This window comes from Eutrigla gurnardus (assembly GCF_963514095.1).
Source record: "Eutrigla gurnardus genome assembly, chromosome: 21".
NCBI classification, from domain to species: Eukaryota; Metazoa; Chordata; class Actinopteri; order Perciformes; family Triglidae; genus Eutrigla; species Eutrigla gurnardus.
The window spans coordinates 12,214,932-12,234,991 of NC_139932.1; the positions used below are offsets into that span (position 1 = coordinate 12,214,932).

General features: G+C 41.2%; 1 protein-coding gene across 4 annotated transcripts in view; it reads right to left on the bottom strand.

Annotated features, from left to right (window-relative positions):
- ptpn12 (protein tyrosine phosphatase non-receptor type 12) overlaps positions 1-14,898 on the bottom strand; it is a 37,241-nt gene extending 22,343 nt beyond the window's left edge. For 3 of the 4 annotated variants that reach the window (XM_084038648.1, XM_084038645.1, XM_084038647.1), the window contains exons 1-2: positions 14,323-14,898; positions 516-624 (exon numbers count right to left, since the gene is read on the bottom strand). In XM_084038648.1, the coding sequence (XP_083894774.1) occupies positions 516-624; positions 14,323-14,424 (211 nt within the window). In that variant the 5' untranslated portion in view covers positions 14,425-14,898. The remainder of the gene's footprint in view (positions 1-515; positions 625-14,322) is intronic. The other variant, XM_084038646.1, reaches the window with a different exon arrangement.
- Between the last annotated feature and the right edge of the window lie 5,162 nt (positions 14,899-20,060).

Sequence of the window (20,060 nt, forward strand, 5' to 3'; positions counted from 1 at the left end):
TTTTTCCTGCCACACAAATTGAATTATGTTTTAACGCTGAGGACATACAAAAGGAATATTTTAATATTGTTGCAAGCAGGACACAAGCTTTCATACATTATTATACTAGCAGGTATTGCATGAATATGCAAAGAATAGGTCAAAATTAAAGTTACGTGTCTGCAGGCAGGTCAACCAGTTGAACTAGCAGGTTGCCATCTTGATCACTTTGGTACATTGCAAGGTAGATGAATGAAGATACACAAGGTGGTGACAGAAAGTAGGAGTGAAACAAGACACCCAAGAGCAACAGTGGCTTATAGAGTCAGGCATGATGGTACTTTGAATGCTACATTGTTCACCCCTACAGTTCTGTTGCATGCCACACACAGACACCTTGTTTCCAAAATGTACTTAAGGGCATTGATATGTTTACAAGGTAATAGTGTTAAGTTTCCTGTCGAAGCTGGTTTACAAAAGCTTTGAGGCACTGGGACTAAACATTAGCATGCATTCGTTGGTGTACTAGTACTCACATGGCAGTATATCTTTATATCTGTTCTTCTTGACATTCTCCTCCTTCTCTCCTACGTTGGTGGGGTAGATCTTCTCCGTCCGATATTTGGTCGATAGCCGCCGTAACCGCTGGAATAAACAACAAGAGAGAAGAATATATTTAGTAGATAGCAATAAATTATCTTCCTTTCCTCCTCTCTGGCCTACAGAGATTATACATGCTGTGTTTTTAAGTGTACATCGAGCTATAAACAGAGGAAAAACAACATGGGTTACACTCATGATGGCAGTCAAGTTCTTTGACAACATATAGGACAGAGATAACTGATAGCAAAGAAGGTCAAACTGTGATACAAGTCAGACAGAAGTTGGTCTTTATCAGAGTATCACACCAGTACGAGTACAGAGAAAGCTTTATGACGGTTTCAGAGATAACTGATGAACGTGTTGAAAATGAAACTTAAATCTGTGGAGTCTCTAAACACACCGATAACTATTAATTTCAGTTTCAAAAGAAGCTTTTATAATATGTGCTCCGAAGTGCCCCGGCTCAAATCCACGTCTAGGTTGCAATGGAACACACACTCATCATTCACCCTTCAACAAACCACTAATGACAGCACCCTACAGCCACACATACTCCTACTCGTCTTCGCGTGGTAACGCATTAAGTTAAGTGTAGTCAGATCTAATAGTAGCTGACACTGATGAAGACGCATGCAGTTAATGGGAAGAGGACAATTACAGCATCTCCTGTCTGACAGGTTGTTACTCCATAGGAAGTTCAGGTTTTAGTTCAAACTACGGATGCGACTGATGATTCTTTTCATTGTTGATTTATCTGTATATTATTCTCTCGATTGGTTGTTTGACCTATAAAACGCCAGAAAATGTTGAAAAACAGCAAAGATTATGTTTTGTCCACAATTTAGAGATACTGTAAAAAGTCTGTAGGAACACAAACTGGAGTAGAACCCGAATATGACAATGTATAATATTCCCTTGGCCCGGACCACCTGAACTGAACTGTAGGTGTAAAGACCCCCCGAAGACTTCACTATGAATTAGGGGACTTTCTGAAACTTCCAGTGAATTTTATCATGCGACTCTCTCTTTCACGCCTTCACTGTGGCCTCAAGTGTCACAATGAAACTTTCAAGGAACTTCAAAAGAACAGCAAGTCTTTTGTACCATAAAAAAAACTCCCGCCGCACGACTCTGATCGGATTCACATGATATCGCTGTCAAACGCCTTTTTATATTCTCTCGTTTGGTTCAATCGCTTCCTGCTCCCTTTCTGAGACAGTGAGGAAATTAGGCATCGCTCCACTTTTTTCCTGTCTCTCTCTCTCTCTCACTCCCCCTTTGTCTGTCTCTCTCACCATCTCTGAGAAAGAGAGCGTGGGCGTTCAGGCTGCCGGAGCCTCGCGTGAAAAATGGTCCCACCTCTTCTCTCTGGCACTGACTGCAGGCTTTCCTCGTGTTGCTGTGACGGGACACACAGACTGCACATCCTGATTTCCTGAGAACCCTTCCTGTGCCCGTTTTTCACCTTTGTCACAGCATCACTTCCGTGCTATTGCGGAGACATTTACAACACACACAGACAGAAAGCCTTTACTCACCCGAAGTCTGGGTTTTGTTATCGGTATTAGAACTGGAAAAAGTTGGACCGGTGCATCCCTAGTTGAGTACATCTGTTCCATTTAGTTACAGCTTTTTCTGTGTATCTCTTCCATACATAACATGTCAATCTTCATGTACCAAACCTTCATAAGAGTTTATTTCCAAAGTGGGTAAAGAAAAATGATTAATCTCTCTCTCACGGTAACTTTCAACTCTTGTTTTCTCTTTACTTTTTCTCCTCAAAAGTTGGCTTTATGACACTTCAGTACATAACTGACTGCTGTGCTCACTGAATACACTACTGACACACACACACACACACACACACACACACACACACCAGCTTAGACTAGCGGAACAGAGGCACCCTAAAGACATTATGCATTTTTAGGCTTTCATTTTGCATCTTTCGAGACTGCGACGAAAAGCTGAGGGAGAGGAAAAGAGTTTGAGAGAAAGAGAGGTACACACAGAGACTGTGGGCGGCAACACAGCTGTGTATTTGCTCGTGTGTGTGTGTGTGTGTGTGTGTGGTAATAGCATTAGAGCTCCTCTGGCCCCATGTGAATTACATTTCCAACAGAGGTCTGCTTCTGTGCTGGGCGAGAGCCCGGGAAGAAACACACACAAATACACACACACGCACACACAAACAAGCACACACTGAGCAAGAAAAGGCAGGCAACAATGATTTGTGATGGTTTGTCATTCCCCCAGCCCACAAAACACATTATGTGGAAACAAACATGCACACAATGGTTCCCTCTAACACTGTAATGATGCTAAGTATTTATTTTCCTTTTGTAGCCCCTTTCACACAGCAAACTGGGAAGTGCACGTGGTTTCTCCCATTAAAGCCTATGAATTCGGACGTTTTGTCGCACCTCATCAATGATTTGTTTTGGTCCAGAATCCTCAGCTGCCATTTAGGGGAAATAATTGTGTTTTCAAAGGCTCACAACTTGTATAATCATGAGGTCAAATTGGAGAGGATTATCCGGGAAAGGAAAAAAAAAAAAAACAATTTCAGTACCTCGCTCAAAGACATTTCAGCACTTTAATTCCAGGCTTACACCTCCGTCTCTCAATTCAGGGGATCAAGACGACAAACACTTTAAGGTCTGCTTCTCTTTAAGCACCAGCTTTTATACAGACAAAACTTCCGTATAAGACAGGCACGGGTAAGACACCGTCTGTTTATCTGATAATATCTAGTTTAAAAATATCAAATCAACTCTACACTTATTTGACTGATTGTGTAGTATAATTTAAAAGAATGTCACTTGTGTCAAATTGTGAAAAGATTGATGTGTTTTGCACCTCCTTTTGTACAAACATGCATATGTAATCAGTTGACACAGGGCGATTATTCAATGCATCAGTGCAATCATGTGGTTAAAGTTACGTATAGCTAACAACAGCAATAAGGATTTGACACAGACAGCATTTCAAAATTTCCACAGAGCCTTTTGAACAACCATTTCAAATTAAATCATTCATCGAGCGGATAATCCAATTACTGCTAATCAAAAACACCTCAAATGTATAAAAGCTATATTTGCATTCCAATATCAGCTTTTTTTAATTTCATACATCATTGGAAAAAAACTTGGATGGAAACCCAGCCACCGTCTGTCTCACTATTTTTTCCTTTACTTTCCACTGTTCCGCAGACAGACCCTGTTTCTAATTACTCTTACTTCCTCTGTTACGTAAAACACACACACACACACACGCTCACAAAGACAAATAAGGGTAAGCCTGGAGGATGCAGAAGAAATAAAGCAGAGGGAGAGAGTCCTCTTTGCCTGCTGCTCTCTGTACCTTTTCTAAACAAACCGACAGGAGAGGTGGGCTGTAACGGAATGAGGAAAGAAGAGAAGGAGATGAGATATTTTGTATAAAGTAGTGATTTGGAGAAACGGGGGGGGGAAGCAAAGTGGGCAGAGAGAGGGCCAAGAAAATAAACATCCTTGTATCTCTCACTACTCGAGTGCACAGCCCTCTTATTTGATGCACAACAGTAAGTGTTGCATCAATTTCTCCAAAATGACAACAAGAGCTGGAACAAGAAGAGAGTCTCTCTTCCTCATTCCTCTCATCCAGTCATATATATATATATATATATATATATATATATGCAGACTTGTTGGGTCAGTCCAGGTCATCTACCATCTACTGAGTGCTTATATGTCCCTTCTGGCCTTAGAATTAAAAGCACAAATGATTAAATTAATAGAATATCTTCGTCACATTAGTCTCGTTCCTTCCACCCTCTATTTCTGTAAACCTTTCTACCCCCTTCTGTTCCCATTATTTTCTCACTTCCCATCATTTAGAGGAGTAAAGCTGCATGACTGAGTTGGCCGGTTTCCTGTGGACGCTCGACTTCCACTGCCACACACACACACACACACACACACATATACACACACACACACAGGGCGTTGCCCCAAAAAGCCCAATGCCGACTTCACAGACCCCCTTCAGGGTGCGACTGAGTCATGTGTGCTCGCAGACATGTTTCTGCACAATGACTTGACTTGGCCTTAAATGGCTCAAGGATGCCAGGGCAGTTACTGGGCAGAGACAGATGGAGACGAAGATTGGGAAAAAGAAAAGAAACCAAGATTTAAAAAAATGTCACACAGCGATAGAAAGAGCACTGGAGTGTTAGCTGTGGGTAGAGAGAGGTAAAAAAGAGAGAGATGTAGCTGTTAGTGGGTCTAACCTACTTTCTGTCTCCTGGCTGAATAAGTCAGCATCGCTGTACTTCCCTGGCACACTGAATAATTCATACACACACACAAACACACACAGAAACACATTCTCTTTCTTCAACTAAGCAGTTAGCACTGATTGGCAGGAAAGATGCTCTTCCTGTAGAAGCAATGGTAAAAAAAAAAAAAAAAAAAACTGCTGCGAGTGTGGGTGGCCAGGAAGTGAGGGTGTCGAGCGCTAGTAGCAGAGAGGCTGTACTGATGGTCACCTTCCATGCACATACACACACACACACAAGCAAAAAATAGGTCACCTCTTACAAAGCTCTCAGGAAAATCAATCTCCGGTGCTGCGAGCACGCGGGGAAAAGATGCGCTGCCACAGCACAGGCACTAAAAGGGTCTGCATGGCTTGTCGGTCGCTACGCTTTTCTCCCGTCTGTTAATTCAATAAGCTTGTTTGCTCTTCTCGCCACTTTTCTCTCTCTGTGTGTACGAGGCATCGGTGTACCAATTCAGGCGGGGGAAAAAAAAGCTGCAAAGTCATATTCAGTTATACAGAATATCTGCACCAAATGTTGAATGCATTATATATTAATCAAGCGAATGAAAAAAAAATGTATAGTTGTGAAAGGAGGGGGTTATGATATTATAACAGCAGCATAAATCTAAGCCACGGCTTTAATGAAATATTCTCTTTCTCACTGAGAGTAAGATGAGAATCACGTTTGTACAATAAATGATATATCATATAAACCAGGAGAGACTCTGGGAAGTTACTGCTCCCAGTCAAGATATAGTTTGGTAGTAAACCTGCAAACTGATGTCTCGAAACTTTCCTTTGAGTGTTTTGTGTCAAAAGAAATAATAATAATAAAAAAATCAAATTTTTCAGATAACATGTCACCATGTCAGGTGTCCGCCGACTGTTGAACAGTTAAACGGAGCTGAATAATCAAGCTCAATCACGAAGGAAATAACATGAAACCACACCCTGACCTTTAGTGCGAGTCAGGGGTCCAGGACTGTGTGGATCATGTGTGTGCGTGAGACCTCCTTGTTAGCTAAAGATCCTGACAAGGATAGCGTCTGACGACTGCCATCAGTTGCCAAGCTGTATACGCACGTGCGTGCATGCACACTCACACAGCATCATGCAGTCATTTCCACTTCATGGCTACCGGCCAATATAGGTCAGTGGAGCACTGATAGCATGAGTGGGCAAGAACATGAACACCCACACACACACACAGTTATTCACGGGCACAAAGCAGAATGCGCTTTCCTTTAATTAACCATCCGTCTTCCTTTATTCTGTCTGTCACTCTTTCATTTTCAATTCCTGAACCATCTGACCGAAAGTCCAACGGTTATGCAAGTCACTCGTTTCAACATGCGAATGTGATGATACAAAAAGAAGAACATGGCGTTGAAAATAGGAAACCCCGAAAGAAACTAAAAGGATTTAATCACCAAAGAAAAAACTTTGAGGTAGTGAAATAGAGGAATAGTGTATAAAGTGAGTGGGTGTATGTATGAGCCTCTAACCTGTGTCTATGCGGTAGTGATTGCAGTCACATCGTGTGTGTGTGAGTGTGTGTGTGTGTGTGTGTGTGTTTGTGGTCAACGAGGGTCATGCTGACTGCAGGAAGCACCTGGTCTGAAATGAATGCACCCGTTTCAATCAGTTACTTAAAACCACGTCACTTCTGGGTGCCCACTTCCTTTGGGACCTCAAATCTCAGCTTTGCATGTACAGTACATTACCTCATACAGTAGGCTGTGTGTTAGAAAGGCGGACACAGAAAACCAATTCATAGGGCTTTAGGTAACGAGTCAATGTGTTTGTGATACAACATCAGAAGCAGAAATAAAGTGGACGGAGGATAAAAGCGGGAGGGAAGGATTTAAGTTAGAGAAACAGATGAGTGACTTAAATAGAACTGAATCAATTACAGTACCGTGGCCAGTAATGGTGACTGGGCAGTCACAGAACAGGAATGGAAAAATAAATGGAGAGCCATCGGATTCAAAAAAGGTCTGACAAAATGTGACTAAATGAAAGAAGATACAACATTTACAGTATGAGCTATTAGTCTTAAACGCTTCATTCAGGGTTTGAAGTGTCCTCGAGTAAGACCCTGAAGCCCTAGTAGCCCTATTCTGCAGCTGACCACCATGTGACTTCCCCTGTGAAGAGCAAAATGACATAATTTTCCCAGCATGACCATCCCCTCCCTCTCCACTCATCATTTGTCTCTGAAATGAGCTTGAAAACCATAAACACCCTCTGAAACGAACTGCTTTAGTTAAAGAATACATGGATATCATCAGCAGGGAAACAATTACTGAAAGCAATGAGAGGCGTGCATGTTTCTGCAGCACAGACACACAACCTTAGAAGTATAACATGTTTAAATATCTGTTAAAATGCTCGACTTCGCTGGCATTCTAGGCAAACACGGTTAACATTTACCGGCATTCGCTTGGTGGTAATTTCCCGCTCTTGATCTAGGCCTGCTGCAGGAAGCAGATGTGGACAAACCACACATAATCCCAATCATCTGGGACAGGAGCTCATTGTGTGTTTAGTGTGTGTTTAGTGTGTGCTTACTGCTTGTGTGCATGTATTAATCACTTCCCTGCTTTGATATTCACGGCCTGTATGGGGGGTCAAACTGGGCTCAGAAACCTGATGTTGTAACACGCCTGTGTGATGTTATACATCGGTTCTGCGCGTTCATCCCCACATTTCTGCGTTTGTTTACTGCTATTAAAATAATTGAATACACTACTCAGGCAGTAGTGTCTACCTTGATGGCAGATGCTGCTGACATGTGTGTGCGTATCGTGTGTTTGTGAGTGCACAAGAGTTGCCATGGCAAAGATGACTCCTCCATGTAACCATTTCCTTCCACCCAAGTCACACACATACAGACAGGGACCTGAGTGTTTGGGTGTGTGGTCTCCTTATCTTGATCAATAAAGTTCTTCAGCCTCGTTGGTGGCTCAGCTAGCTTTCATCACGTAAAGTCTCTCTCTCTCTGATCTCTCTCTCTCCACCCCTCTCTCTCTCTCTCTCTCTAGAGCGGAAATGTTGTGTTATGTCTCTTCTGAGAAACACCCGGCTCAGGGGCAAAAGGCTGGTTTCTGGGTTAAGCCGTGGGAGGGGGGCGGGTGAGAACGAAGGAGGCTTGTGACACTGGAGGAAATTGGGAAGTCTTGTTACAGTAATATGAGGCGGACTTACAACGGTTGCCCCACACACGCACACACTATCACAAAAAAGCAGCCTACCTCTGTAGTGTATGCAGATTTTATGAGTTATGGACCTAATTTTGAATTTTGCATGCATCATTTTCTTAGATTTAACTTACTTCACTCAAATGGAGTCCTTGCATCCGCAATCAGTGAGGTGTATGTGTGTGTGTGTGTGAGAAATACATGGGCATAAAGGCTTCCAGATCATGTGCTGCAGGCTCATGTGTGCAGGCACTTAAAATGCACACATACAACTCAGAGAGGACAAGGGGAAGCCCCCTGGTGACAGTGGAAATAGCAACAGTATCACAACACACTCACACACACACACACACAAAAACACACACTTTCTTGCCTCCCCACTGGGTGTTTTATGTCTACCCAACAGGACACATGTTTAGAGAAATGTGTGTGTTTGCACTTTTTCGCTTTCTTTGATGTGCTGCTCAGGAGTAATCCGCTTTCAAAGGTGGGGCAGGAACACACACACACACACACACACACACACACACACACACACACACACACACACACACACACACACACACACACACACACACACACACACACACACACACACACACACACACACACACACACACACACACACACACACACACACACACACACACACACACACACACACAGAGGCTGGTCCTGAATGTCTAAACCATGTCTAGACTACAATGTTGAGGCCAGTGGTCCAGCAGGTCCATGTGCATCCGTGCCAGCACATTTAGAAAAGATAGGACAGGTAATGCATGATAGGTAGTAACTGTTCGCACAGATCGGATTTAGTTTCTGGACGTGTGGTTAGTCCCCGTCTTCACATCTCCTCAATTCCAACTTCCAACAACTTTGCAGCTACTATTTGCTGGATCTGTGAAATTATTTTTACACCTCTACATCCTGTATGAGATACACGGCCGGGAATATCCAGGCATCTGTTCATATGCATATGTCTGTTCGTGTGCCACATGGGGACATGTGAACAGATGCCAAAATTGCAATGTGCAATTTGTTCTCACCTCTACATTTGCCAACAAGTTAGATTATTCTTAAATTAAAAGGTGCTATATGCACCGTATGCTGCCGTGCCTATTCTAAGTTCTACTGGTTAAGCCCTTCAGCGTTATAATAATGTTGATATTTGGGAACATTCAGCGGTCATCATAAGAAAATGGCCGGAAATCAAAGGAGGTAATTACTTTGTAGATATCTCAGCTTTGAGGAACAGCAAATGTACCATATCAAGACGCATGCCAGTCTGACTCGGTGCATACTTGCGTTTGGAGATCCACTGCAAATGTGGACATGCATGCAAAAATGCATGTGCATGACGAACACGGTGAGGCATTTTCAGAGTCTGCTGTAATAGCATGTTTCTTTCAGGCTGCATGGTGGCCTAGTAGTTACAGAGGGTTTCCCATAACACAGAGGTCACAAGCTCAATCCCTGCAGCTTACATGTCTATCAGCAGCTGTGTGTTCAATCAACCTGGCCTTTAGCTAAACGCTATACACCTCACCCACTCAATGTACTATAAGTGCAACTGTCACCTGAACAATATTAAAGGTATGCTTTTTGTGTAAAAATACACCTGTCTTTAGCAAACCAGGGACGTGAGCCACCAAATAATGGCCTGTGTCGAATACAGGCACTTTTTTGATCTGCCCGTAGGAAGTGACACATCAAAACTGAAGAGAAAAATACAGTCTCTACAACGGCAGGCAGTTAACGATCGGCCCCGTAGATAGGTGAAGCTCGTTTCAGAAAGCCAGATTTGTGAGTCAGCAATATAACTTTGGCATTCATGGCAGCAAAGTGACCCCAGATTGATCGTTCACGGACTTTGATGCCCAAATTCACATCTTCCAGGAAGCGGACAGGTCCAACATGAAGGAAGCTTATTTAAATATAGAGTTCTTCACTGGCTAAATAAAAGCTCTTAAAATGTGCTTTTAGTTGGAAGCCAACTAGTAAAGTTACAGTGTTTATATATATTTATATTTAAGGTTTTGTTCGGGCCAATTGAAATTTACCTCCAGTAATGTGCCCCTAACCTTGCCTCTGTATCTGGCTATTTAAAAGAAATTCTCTGGCACTCTTTCATAGACATCCTAATAACTGGTTTGGAAATTCGTGGGTTGACAGAGCCAGTTGATAACCTCTCTTGTGAAACAAGTAAGATCGCCATTGTTTGGTATTGTGGAACCGGCGACTGCTCAGATGTACCATTTTTTGCCAAACCTGCCTCATGAGACAGACTCCAGGACTCAAAGGTATACTGAATATTGCCTTTCATCCTATTTTATGCATTTGAATGAAGCCAACACCATCGGACCAGAAAATGATCATAACGTTCGCCTTTTATTGATAACATGCTGCATGATATCATTGCTGAGGCTTAAATCTTTTGAATGGTCACTGGAGACAAACACACAAAGCTTGGCAAAGAAAAGGCAGAGGGTCAAGAAATGAATTATAACTGGCTAGAACACAGCATGTTAGTGAGAGCACACAGGTCTATAAATCACTATAGCACCAGGGTTGTGACAGAAATGTGTCCAATTAACACGTTTAACTGCGGACTTGGGACTGTCTCTTTGCACTTCGTGGAAGGCCCTGACACATGATCAGTTGTTGATGTGGCTCCATATGAATGTAACTAAAATGAACCACACCCTTTACTAATTCTGACCGCCCAAGGGCCTAATCAGACAGCACGCATTTTAGCAGCCTCGGGTGACTTTTTTGTATTGTTTTAGTTGAGAGCAAAGCGTTCTGTGGGTTGCTTGCAAATACATTTTTCATTCAGTTAACCTGCATTATTAACTATGAGGTAGCATTGAGTTCATGGTTTGTGTTCAGCTAAGGTTAGCACTTGTTCACTGGTTGCTAGTAACAATAAAAAGCAAGCACACTACAAAACACAGTCTGTCTAATCGCAACCTAAATGAGTAGCAAAAAACAAGGGAAAAAAACAACAACAACAACAACAACAAGACATATGTCACATTTGGGTGCCTGGGCAGAAAAACATTGTAAGTGTTCCTGTTCCTTCAAACATCTGCAAAACAAGCAATGAACAAAACATATAATCTCTGACTTGTTGCCCTTCCATTGCAATGTAATTATGCCTATAAAAGTCATTCTATATATAAACAACAATAGGCAGTTAAAGTGGGTGTTATGTCAGGGTGTTCTGGTGACTCAGTGTGCAAAGGAGTACAGCAATTCAAAGTTTGTCGCAAGGCTCGAAATTGGTACGTCACACCATCAGCAACCGGCCAGAGCACTTACTTACATGTTGGCCGTGGCTGCCGAGTCTTAACGCATGCTTGATACTCTGACACGCAGCCCACCTGTGCTCGATCAGAACACGTTATTTTTTTCAACAAGCTAGTTTGTCTGCTGAATGATTTAGACTCACAAGCAGATGTCGACAGCTGAGAGAAAAATCGGTTTGAAGCTTAGTTTACATGTCACACCATAAAGCAGTAATCCAGCAAAAATTACGAGCACAAAACCACTTGATTACTGTAAACAATCATTTGAAGAAATAGTTCAAATTGAAGCAATAACATGGTGCAAAGATGATGCTCACATGTGCTGTTATAGTCATGCTACTGTTTGGAGGGGTGTGTCATATAGCCAAAAGGCAAATAGGAAATACTTTTCCCTGTAGAAAGGAATTATTGTGTTTCAATGCAACAGACATAATTTCAAAGGAAACTGTACAGCTATCATGTGAGGAACCAAGGCAACACAAGCAGTGAGTGTTGTCCTGCAAGGCTGAAAAGGGTTTCTGATTAAAAGACTGCCATCAGTAGCAACCAGGGCTGTGGAGACGTTTTGTTGGGGAAATGAAAAAAGACACTTTTCTACCTTAACAACAAGCTATAAGATCCTACAGTTCTTCCCAAATTAAAACAGTGGAGGACTGTGATTGTAGTAGGCAGTTTGACAAGACATATTTGTGAGGAAAAGTCTGAATGAGAGGTATGCTGGTGCTAAAAAAGGACCTGTATTTACCCAGTCAACTTGAATTTAAAACAAGGAACCAGCAACCAATAAAATATGAATATTTTTTGTTTTAAATAGAGTTACAACCAAATTATTCCAAACCAAATATCTATAGCATAGAAGCTAATTTTTTCTGGTCACAGACATTTCTCTCTCCCTTATCCACACAGCCCAACGCCCCTCACAGTCTGGTTTGAGCACAATATCCACTACCTCCCAGTTGTATGAAAAACCTGTTTGAAGGACAGGACAGACCAAGTCATCTGCACACAATTGGACACATACACAGAGTTGCCCTTATTTCAGAATTTGTTATGTAGCCAATTTCAGCCAGAGAGGCCTGACACATTGTAAAGCTTTTATCCAAAGTGTGCCCAGGAGTCGATAGAGCTCTGGTTTTAAAGCCAGGACAAAAATGTTATGAAATAGGCCAAGAAAGAATGTTGCAAGCTCCAGCAAGCAGCTTGGATGAAGTAGGGAAGTGAGGAGAATGAAGTGTGTGTGTGTGTGTGTGTGTGTGTGTGTGTGTGTTTGTGTACGTACTTGCAACTGTAAGCAAAAGGAGAAAATGCTAACCCTGACGCTAATTCGCCTATTTCACGAAAAGTCAAACTGCATTACAAGAAAACAAACACCTAACTTCCCTGTGATGTACCCTGAATCACAAAAGGAATCCTAAACCTACGATCTGCTGCTACAACTAGTTCAACTGTAGCCGAGGCCCACTTCTTTCTGAATCCTTTAAAGGCCTCGCTTGTTTGCATTAATTTAAACTCACAAATGAAACATGTGCGCGTATATCCTCCCAGTTAGCACATCGTTTCCTAACATATCTCAATCAAAGCTATTTAAACCATTCTGACCACATAATGATGCAAATGGTGTTATGAAGAAGTGCCACACTGGCTGTGGCTATTTCAGCAATTTCACGGCAAGGCTGGGACATGTCCTATTTTGAGTTGCGAAACACATCCAGCGTTGCAGTGTGTGACAGCAGGTCAGCGGTCATAGCAAGGCAAGGAAAAATATTGTTATCAAAATGTTACTTTGACAAATGAATGTCCCTTTCCCACCTCAAAAGGCTCTTTCTATGCATTAGAAAGTACTAAAGTAACAAAATACAATACTATGAAAATAACTATACTTTGAATTAAACCCATTTTAACATTGTCTAAAAGACTGAATTACGATCTCAAACAGGGCACATGCTGCAGCCCATAACTATAGAGGGACAACAGGAGACAGTTTAGGTTTTATGAATTTCTCCTAGATTTACATACAGTCTAATACAACACTAGATGCAACCCTTCTGAATGCGATGATAGTATGTTTTAAACCTGGTGTTTTGATACAACTCCCTGAGCATTGTGGAGACATTGTGGTGCAGTTGAATTTGATGCATTATACTGTGTCTCTATTATTTTGTGCACTTTAAATATATATATATAGGCCATATATATCTATATATATATATCACAATAAGGGTGGAATATATTGATCTATTGAGCCGTAATGCTTGGGGGGGGGGGGAAGCTATTAAAGGTATTGGATTAACTGTGGTTTAGGTGAATTTGTCATCCACTACAGTCCATATCTGCCTGAAGCTTCTACTAAATAAACAACTGCAGTCATTCTATACATATTTCAGAGATCTCCAGCAATAGACCATAACACAACTATGCACACCATAGGAGATAAAGCATACAAATTTAGCTCGGTTTGGTCAGTGGATAGCCATTGCTTATTGGGTATGATACAGGACAATGAGTCATTGCACTGTATCCTAACAATCAGGCATGGTTATTATCAGACAGCAAGCCATAATAACTGCACTTTAACCCAGAATGTACCTCCTTGCTAAGCTAACCCAACAACGCTGTGTGACGAAAACAACCCGGGGGCTGAAAGAGACGTGAATGTGTCTTGTTTTGCTGTTGTCTCTTCATTTAAAAAAAAAAAAGGGTCGGTGGTGTTTCTGCGGTTTGGGAGACAATGCTAGGCCGCCATGTAAAGCCTGGAAATGGGAGGAAAAGGAAGAGGGCATTGTAGCCGCCCCTGCCTCACCTCCTAGGGGATACAGGGGCGACGGGTGGGGGTGGGATATGGGGGCAAAGGTAGAGAATATGAAGAGGAGAGAGGTTTGGTAGAGATATATTTAAGGTAAAGAAAGCTAGGTAGGTAAATTTTGACCCACCATAAAGTCGCTGCCGAAGTTGTCCTCTCCCCTCTCATCGTCCCCCTCGCTCATGGCCTTCACCCCCTGGATAAACTTTCTCAGGATGCCGGCTTGGTCCATCCTTCTGTCCTCTTGTAACGTATCCCGTTGCCTTTTCCTTTAAAAAAAACAACCTCCCGAAGTAGCAAGGGAGGAGAATATTCTAAAAAATAAAACAAAAAAAAGGACACAAGGGAAGAGGGGGAATAAATAAAAAATAAATAAGCTTCACGGATCCTCCCAGAGACTCATCGTCGGTTCATAACACAACACCTTTTTTTCTCCTTTTAATTATCGCCCCATGTTGTTTCTCGCTTTCCTTCTTTCTTCTTCTGGGCTGTTTTCACACCGATAACGGTTAGTCCCAAAGAAAAGCAGCGGCGGCCGGGATTTCACGTCTACAAACAAGTTCACAACCGCGGCGTCACGTAACGCGTAGACACTCGGCTCTGGAAGAAAAGCAAAAGACAAGAAAAAAAAGACACAAAACCCTGGTCTGGTCAGTCTATCTACCCCTCCCTGTCTACCTCGGTTGCCACATTCACACACTGCTGCTCGTTATTCGCTACTGGGGAACATCCGGACTGGGCAAAGCCGAGGGAGTGCACGCCCCTCCCCTTCCAGGATATGGCTGCCTGTGATTGGACAGCTGACACCAGAGATTAGAATCCCATTGGCTAACGTAGGTGTAGTTCTACTAAAGGGCCACGGTTGATTGGATAGAATGCATGTCTGTCTTTTTGACGCGCAGTGTCGTTTACATTAGTATAATAAATAACCTAAAAATGTATACATATGTAAGTATACTTAGTAGACTTAAATTAAATACTGTAATGTGTTGATTTTGTTCTGTATGCATTTTATTATGTAAAGATATGAATATGTGCAGTAAGATTTTTTCCTCTAAAAGTGTTTTTCTTACATTGTGTAAATTGCATTATTGTCTTTGTTGTTGTTTTGCATTTGCAACATGTTATTTTGCTTTTTTGATGGGAATTCTGTTCAAGGGCATAGACTAAACTGTGTTACTTCCAGCCCCTACAGTAAGCTTTCCTATAAGAAGTTGTTTATTACACATATGTTCCAAAACAAGTAGTTAGATGCCCTGTACTTAGTCTCCGCTCTACCATAAATCAGAATCAGAATTCCTTTATTGTCCCTCAACGGGGAAATTTGTTTGCCACAGCAGCCAAAGGACAGTATGTTACAAAGAACACAATAGTAATAATAACAATAGCAAAAATTAACAATATAAATTATAAAAAATGTAAAAAATAGAATAGAAATAGATAAATGACAAATGATAGAGAAATCATTTTGCGCATTAATATGAAAGCAGTTCTGTTATGTAAGAGGTCCAGGTGGCACTCTGCTTAATTCCTTCAACTCTTTTTAGTGGTGGTGGGAGTCACATGTATGCAATCACACATTGAATTCACTGACTCCACTCCACTGTCTCCAAATAAACATGCGCCTTTCACCACTTGTAACCTTTCACTCTGTCACGAGAGAACAGGTTACAGTAAGCTTCTCTATACGGTTTGATCCTCCTGTCATTCCGCCATGAAATGTTACTGATTTAATCACGAACACAAAATAGACACAGATGGATGGACGAAGAGAAAGAGAGATGGGTAGGTAGGTAGGGGAAGCCCGGAGTGAAGAACAAGCTAACATCCAACAGATTAATGGGTCAGATATATAATCTGGATTAAGATATAACCAGAAATAGAAACAAGCAAATGTCTCATGAAGCATCTCCACTAATGGCCACACAGGTAGTAACTGTGTGTGTATAAAATAGTTAAACATATACACCAACATTATTAATGTTTCATAACTTTATTATAAGATATAATGCTAATTTTGAGCATCCAGGTCATTTAATGGAATTGACAAACAAGCGAGAAAGAAAGACAAAGCAACAGAGATGGAAAGAACAGAAAAGGGAAAATGGTAAATTGGTATTCTGGATAGAGGTGTCGGGAGATGGGAACTCAATAGACACTTATGCATGATTAACTGTCTTCTGTTAAACACACACACACACGCACGCACACACACAGAAGGAGAATGGAGTGACATTGTTTTGCTTTAGTTCTACCAACGACAACAAACAAACCCGTCTATTCAGTCTGAGAAAGAGGGAGAAGGAGAAGGGACGCTGTCACCGAGCCAACAAGCTTTCACACACAAACTGCTTTTTTGTTGCTCCTGTCTTTAAACCTTTTTTGCTCGTTATCCTCAGTAAATATTCCTCTCATCATTTACCAGACTGGCCCTCTCTTGTTTGATTTCTCCTGTCATCTCCTAACTGGGTTAAAATAAAGTGCAATTTGAGTCAACAACGTCAAGATTGACAAGAAGGAGAGAACAGTTGACTATCACATAAACAAACATACACGAGAAGCTGAAACTAAGGAATGTTGGGCCATTTTACTGATCTGTGTCGATGTGATCTCCAGTCTCTAAATCATATTTATAGCCACAGACAATGAAGTCTTTGCATATTTGCATGACAGGTTTTTTTTTGTAAGTATAATTTATGTGCAGACAGAATTGTTATCAATGTCATATGTGTGTTCATACTTGTAATCTGTATGTGTATCTGTGTTTGTGGTGAGATGTGTTTCTTTCTTCCACAGTTCAGTGAAAACAGGTCAAGCAGACTGAATAGATGAACACGCAACAAATACTCTACTTAACTGTGTGTGTGTGTGTGTGTGTGTGTGTGTGTGTGTGTTAGTATTACAGTTGTATGAGGAATATTTTAAGAAAAGACCTTGTGGCCTCCTGAGATCCACCCCCTTCTCTGTGTCACTTCCGTTTCTCAGCCCCGCTTCTGTTTTCTCTGTACTGTATCTGACCCTGACCTTTGACCTCTCTGTGGAGAAGGGGATCAATTACATACCATATTAATATCCCCCTGTTCTCTTCCTTAACATCTCGGCCCCTTCCATTCTCCTTGCCTCATATACCCCCTCTCCCCCCCCCCCCCACCATTAACTCACTCTCGTTTCTCTTTCTACCTCTCTCTTTCTGGAATGTGCTGCTCAGAAGCAGCTGAGTGGAGGAATGTTGCTGTAACAAGCCCATACACAACCCCAAGGGAGGGAGGCTCCCTATGCACACACACACACACACACACACACACACACACACACACACACACACACACACACACACACACACACACACACACACACACACTATCTTTCTTCTTCATGACGTTTGTTCTTTAGCTTTCTTCCTCCTAAACGATAAACTGCCTCTTGCTCATGCTCAGTCTTTCACATGTGTGCCTGCAGTGGAGGGCAGAGCATGAAGCTGCATGTTTAAGGACACAACAGGATGAGGATATCTGGTCTGGTCTGGACACACACACACACACACACACACACACACAGAGATTGAGGTGGAGAACGTGAGCCTGCCTGTTGCAGAAATGAAGTCGGGTGAAAATGTCTGCCCTCAGGGCGGAATGACTCAGTTGCATGTTACACAACCCCATCATCTCGGCTATACGTCTCAGAATGCAGGAAGTCACAAATAAGAAGGTGAATAAAAGCCATAACCGATGATGCCTCCATACATGCTATCACGCTATCCTATATATATACAAAAGTTGGGAGTTCCATGGAGTAATTTAAGAATCTCAGCGTTATCATCTTTCACATGAGTGTAGAAGATGGTGTGAGGGTGTGCAGAGTGGGCTGAGTGGTGAGGTGGCTGATGTGGCACTGCTCGGCCTTCTTGCATGTGTCTGCGTGTGTTCTTGAGTGCAGCAACACCCTCAGTATTACTCTTCCCTCAACAGATTCCAGCCAGCCTGTCTCTGTCTTCACCAATGTCACACACGGGCACAAGTGCACACGCACACACACACACACACACTGGCAGGCGGCCAGACATCGGTGGTTGGACACACTGTCAGATTTAGACACGTAATTACCGTCCTAGCTTTTGGGAGCTGCATGAGTGTGTTTTACGTGGAGTGTGTTTATGTCAGTGACACTGGTATGGAGCGTCCCAGCTTGGATATTGACACATTATTGTAAACGGACAGGGCCTGACATATAATTCTGAAATACTGTCTCAGGGCAAATCCAGTCCACCCTGTAGTGTAACGTTTTAATCTACTGGCACCACCAAGTGGGCAACATTTGCAAGTTGCAATCCAAACGTCTCTACTATATGTTTCAGTGAAGAGAAAAGTGAGGGAACTGATTTTGAGCTCAAATCATGTTTATGTGATTATTTCCACAGGATTCATTTTTTTGATGATCTTGCATTTTTCCATATTGTGTAATAAGTCTGTTCATTGGGACTCAGTGTAATGTAGAAATAGAATGTAGGAATGGTAGGAATGGAATGTAGGAATAGAATGTAAGAATGGAATGTAGGAATAGAATGTAGGAATAAAATGTAAGAATGGAATGTAGGAATGGAATGTAGGAATAGAATGTAAGAATGGAATGTAGGAATAGAATGTAGGAATAGAATGTAAGAATAGAATGTAGGAATAGAATGTAAGAATAGAATGTAGGAATAGAATGTAAGAATGGAATGTAGGAATAAAATGTAGGAATAGAATGTAGGAATAGAATGTAAGAATAGAATGTAGGAATAAAATGTAAGACTGGAATGTAGGAATAGAATGTAGGAATAGAATGTAAGAATAGAATGTAGGAATAGAATGTAAGAATAGAATGTAGGAATAAAATGTAGGAATAGAATGTAGGAATAGAATGTAGGAATAGAATGTAAGAATAGAATGTAGGAATAAAATGTAGGAATAGAATGTAGGAATAGAATGTAAGAATGGAATGTAGAAATAGAATGTAGGAATAGAATGTAAGAATAGAATGTAGGAATAGAATGTAAGAATAAAATGTAGGAATAAAATGTAGGAATAGAATGTAGGAATAGAATGTAGGAATAGAATGTAAGAATAGAATGTAGGAATAAAATGTAGGAATAGAATGTAGGAATAGAATGTAAGAATGGAATGTAGAAATAGAATGTAGGAATAGAATGTAAGAATAGAATGTAGGAATAAAATGTAAGAATGGAATGTAGGAATAGAAGGTAAGAATGGAATGTAGAAATAGAATGTAAGAATAGAATGGAAGAATGGAATGTAGGAATAGAATGTAGGAATAGAATGTAAGAATGGAATGTAGGAATAAAATGTAGGAATAGAATATAGGAATAGAATGTAAGAATGGAATGTAGAAATAAAATGTAGGAATAGAATGCAAGAATAGAATGTAGGAATAAAATGTAAGAATGGAATGTAGGAATAGAATGTAGGAATAGAATGTAAGAATGGAATGTAGGAATAGAATGTAAGAATGGAATGTAGAAATAGAATGTAGGAATAGAATGTAAGAATAGAATGTAGGAATAAAATGTAAGAATGGAATGTAAGAATGGAATGTAGGAATAGAAGGTAAGAATGGAATGTAGAAATAGAATGGACGAATGGAATGTAGGAATAGAATGTAGGAATAGAAGGTAAGAATGGAATGTAGGAATAGAATGTAGGAATAGAATGTAAGAATGGAATGTAGGAATAGAATATAAGAATGGAATGTAGGAATAGAAGGTAAGAATGGAATGTAGGAATAGAATGTAGGAATAGAATGTAAGAATGGAATGTAGGAATAGAATGTAAGAATAGAATGTAGGAATAGAATGTAGGAATAGAATGTAAG